At 22.9% G+C, this 4,079-nt stretch overlaps 1 protein-coding gene across 2 annotated transcripts; it reads left to right on the top strand.

The window, feature by feature from the left end:
- The first annotated feature begins 242 nt into the window (after positions 1 to 242).
- Positions 243 to 3,708, top strand: LOC126907277 (uncharacterized). 2 transcript variants are annotated; one of them, XM_050688437.1, is made up of 3 exons: positions 243 to 636; positions 1,632 to 2,472; positions 2,851 to 3,708. In XM_050688437.1, exons 2-3 carry the CDS (start codon positions 1,733 to 1,735, stop codon positions 3,668 to 3,670), a joined length of 1,560 nt encoding a protein of 519 aa, XP_050544394.1. In that variant the 5' UTR covers positions 243 to 636; positions 1,632 to 1,732; the 3' UTR covers positions 3,671 to 3,708. The 2 variants fall into 2 exon arrangements, with proteins under 2 accessions (XP_050544394.1, XP_050544392.1); XM_050688435.1 differs by lacking the exon at positions 243 to 636 and having other exon boundaries at positions 1,487 to 2,472.
- Positions 3,709 to 4,079: the final 371 nt, after the last annotated feature.

Genomic DNA, 4,079 nt, shown 5'->3' with positions numbered 1-4,079 from the left:
CATTAATTTCCTAAAATATAATCTAGAAATGTACAAGGATTCTTTTCTTTAAATTGAAAGTTACCTGAAAAAACGTGTAATTTATTTTGTAAGAGTTTGATTAGCCATGGAAAGTATGCCATAGAATACACGATTACTTAAAATAGATAATTAAATTAAAAGTCAACGTTGACTAAATATTGTCGACCTATAAGACGGCATTTAAAAATATAAATAACAGAAATCATAAAAAAAAAAAAGAAATAAATGATATATATGATCAAATAAAAAAGTTACTAAAAATAATATAATGTTTAAAGCAAACATGAATTAATATTAAGTTTGATAGATGGTAAAGTATGTAATGCTATTTTTGTAAATTCATCTAGCCAGATCTGTAATGTTTGCCTTACTTCTCTTAAATGAATGTAATTGAATGATAATGTTACTGTACGGAAACGCCCTACTGAATAAGTGACACATAACTAACATTACACATCTGGATAATATTTCTTAAATGCCTGTTATTTGGATTTTGAAATATGGCAAGTAAGATGTGACAACAATATTAAAAACAAAAAAAATTAATTCAGAGGAAATTCAAGGAACAAATAGGACTGTGTTCCACGACTAAGGAGAACGGTACATCTAACTATGGTAATACCATGCATCGATTTTCTTTTTAAATTTATTTGGTTTATCAATATGCTACTAACAGATAAATAAATATGCAAATAATTTATTAAAACGGGTTAGTTATTACGACTTTTAAATAAAAAAAAATCTACAATTTTTTCTATATTTTCTACAATAGAATTAAATTTCTTAAATTATTGTTTATTATAGATTGCAAAGATTGTATTTATCACGAGTAAACGTAATATGATCATTACTAATAATAATTCGAACACTAAAATAAAAAACTGAACTATATTGTTTTTATAAATATATATAAAAAATGAGTATAATAAAGTAAACTAAAGCCTTTATATTATTTTTATAAAAGAATCCCTTTGTATTATTTATTTGAGTGCTCATTTTTATAATAATTTAATAGTTAATATTAAAAAGTTAATAGTGTGTTAATTGTAAAAACGATTCTTATGTTTTTCCAAAAAAAAGGATTAATCCCAAAATTAAAATATTACCATAGCTTAAAAATGTTCAGTATTTTTAATGCTGAATAAAAATTTAAAAATAATATTTTTTAATATAATAGCCTCTATTTTATAAAATATTATTTAATTACAGGTTGCTAAGATATTATTTAGCATAAATGTTTATAATATCATCATTTCTAATAATACTTCACAAACAATATGTATGATTAAACTGAACATTATTTTTTATTAATAAAATATATTAAACCGTACTATCATTAAATTATTTATATCGTTTAATTTATTTTTATAAAATGATTTAAACAAAACAAAAATTACTAGTTTAAGTAATTTTTAGAAAAAAGTAATTATTTAATATCTATAAAATATTGAAACATCGTTAATTTAATAGTAAAAAGAATTATTAATTTCTTCGAAAAGAAAGAAAATTGTCCATAAATAAATTATTATTGTCTATTAAAAGTTTCAGTAGCACAGATTTATTTTAAATGCAGTACAGAATTTTTATTTTTATATATTTTACACATTTAGGGTATTTATCGACCTTAGATCCAAAAACTGTAAAAACGAGATATTTAGAATATGTTATTACAGTAGTAGAGCATATTCGTATCCAAGAAGGATGGAATTCAATGAAACATCTGCAGTTGAATCATGATGAGTACAAGAATGTTACAATAAAAAAAGTATTTGCACAAAAAATAGACAAAATGAATATAACTGACATGTTAAGTATTGTTGTTGGTTTACTTAACTACAAATATACTCAGATATTAAAAAATTATGTTGAAATCGTCACTTTAAGTATAAGAGAATGTGAAAAATATTCAACGGATAATTTATTAAAAGAATTTATTGATTGCACCCGACGCATTGAATATGCAGTGAAAAATTCCAAAATTATGTTTGATAATTTATATCAAGTAATGACGTTTATGAGTTATTTAGATATAAAATGGTTGAATGCGAATATTTCTGGAAACCCATTTGTCAAGGTAGAAGAAATTTATTTTGCCTATAACTATATAAATATAATGGAAATATCAGACCAATCATTTTATATTGATCAGTATGGTAATTATATACCTGAAAATGCGACTTCAGTACTATTAAATATTAAAACATTCGTTGAACATTTATATTTTATGACTGAAAATGGCGAAGAGAATAATTGTATTTTAGCTGAACTTCCAGTACCAATTAACTATAATTTGTTTTTTAAAGAGGAATATTTAAATTTCAAATCACTAAATCCTCATTTAAGTACTTTCGATTTTGTGATAATGATGCTTGATTCATTTTGCAACATCACCATACAAAATGAATACGAAAACCTTGGATTTGAAAAAATACTAAATCCTCTTTTATACAAGTAAATTAATATATATTTAATTTTTACTTTTTAATTTAAGGTTTTACACCTCATTATACACATTTTTGTATTCAAAATGAATTTTATTTAAACCAATATTTTTTTAATTGACTTATAATACAATTACACCTTTTTGTTGATTTAAAATCCGATAAAAAATATGATTTCTCAAATCAGCTATCTGTAAATTATTAATTTTTCTTCAAAAATTTACATGTGAGGTAAATGTATTTTTAATGGTAAAAATATTATACTTCTAAGATAATTTTTTATATATATTTTTTTTAATTGTACAATTTTGACGGATTATTTTTTAATNAATTTTTTATATATATTTTTTTTAATTGTACAATTTTGACGGATTATTTTTTAATGCAGATGTACATCTTTATGTGTACCTCCATTTGATCCTATTTCACAAGAAAAAGGAATAATGTATTTGAATTTTTTACTTAAAGAGGGTAACTGGAAGACTGTGGAAAATTTATATATAAAGCATAATGACCAATTACTTAGTGCAAACCGTGTGCTTAGAGATTATGCAAATAATAACAATTTTCGTCTCAAAATGCAATATTTCACTTTACTATTAAGATGTAGATTTTTTGACTTGTTAAAAAAATTCACTTCACATTTACATGGAACTGTAAAATGTTGTAAAAGAGATAATTTTTTTATGGAAGTAAAAAATAATCCATTTAAATTCACAGATTGTGTAAAAAATGTTTTCATGGCTATTAGTAATTCTCAGGTGTTTTTAAATTGTTTAAACACGGCAATGGATAAATTAGAAAAGGCAAAAATTTGGCATGGAAATGGATTTTATTATTGTTTATCTGTTATAAAGAACATAGTAGAAAACATACTTGACTTGATTCAAGAAAAAAACCTATTACAAAATATATTTGCTAACCCAGAGATTCCATATATTAAAGAAGTTGTAGAGAAGTATTATGATAACGCGATGTATGTGATATCCTCTCTTAAAATAATGATAACAAATGGAAAGCGAATTAATAATAAGCACTGCTTTTATTATGAAAAACCCTATAATTTTAAAAAAGCTGTCTTAAAGAATGATGAAACATCTATTAGTAAAAATAATGGTAGTTGTCAACAGGCTTTTGAGGAATTAAATATGTATTGTGAAGATTTTGTCATTAATGAATATAAAAATCTAGGGTTTGATAAAATTTAATAAAAATTTGTTGTTATTTTTATATTAATTAGTCTTTAATATAATATGTACGAAATAATAAAATTATCTTTCAAGATATGCATACAAATAAATTATGTAATGTTCTAATAAAGAAACACTACACGTATTTATTTAGAAAAAGAGTGCTCATCTTGAAAGTGTTCTAAAATATTGGCATTGAATTTTTTATAATTGAATTAATGTAGGTAAATATTCATTCAAATTATTAAAAGTACGAAAAAATCGAAAGACATTATAAAGTAATAATTAAATTTGATTACTGTTCAAGTAGATAATTATGTTTGTATTAAGGTTAAATACCTTCATATCAGGATTATATTATAAGCGGAGGGGTGATGACGCCTAAGTCAGCCTTAAACGTATTACACGAAGCCCAATTTATGGAATA

This window comes from Daktulosphaira vitifoliae, unplaced genomic scaffold, assembly GCF_025091365.1.
Source record: "Daktulosphaira vitifoliae isolate Bord-2020 unplaced genomic scaffold, ASM2509136v1 Scaffold_5, whole genome shotgun sequence".
Classification (NCBI taxonomy): Eukaryota; Metazoa; Arthropoda; class Insecta; order Hemiptera; family Phylloxeridae; genus Daktulosphaira; species Daktulosphaira vitifoliae.
The sequence above is the reverse complement of the archived record's forward strand: the minus strand, read 5'-3'. Positions and strand labels throughout refer to the sequence as shown.

Excerpts from the sequence above, each read along its gene's own strand:
- LOC126907277 (XM_050688435.1), top strand. The coding sequence starts at position 1,589 with ATGCAGTACAGAATTTTTATTTTTATATATTTTACACATTTAGGGTAT. Across the intron at positions 2,473-2,850 it reads CTAAATCCTCTTTTATACAA|ATGTACATCTTTATGTGTAC; the intron begins GTAAATTAATAT and ends TTTTTAATGCAG.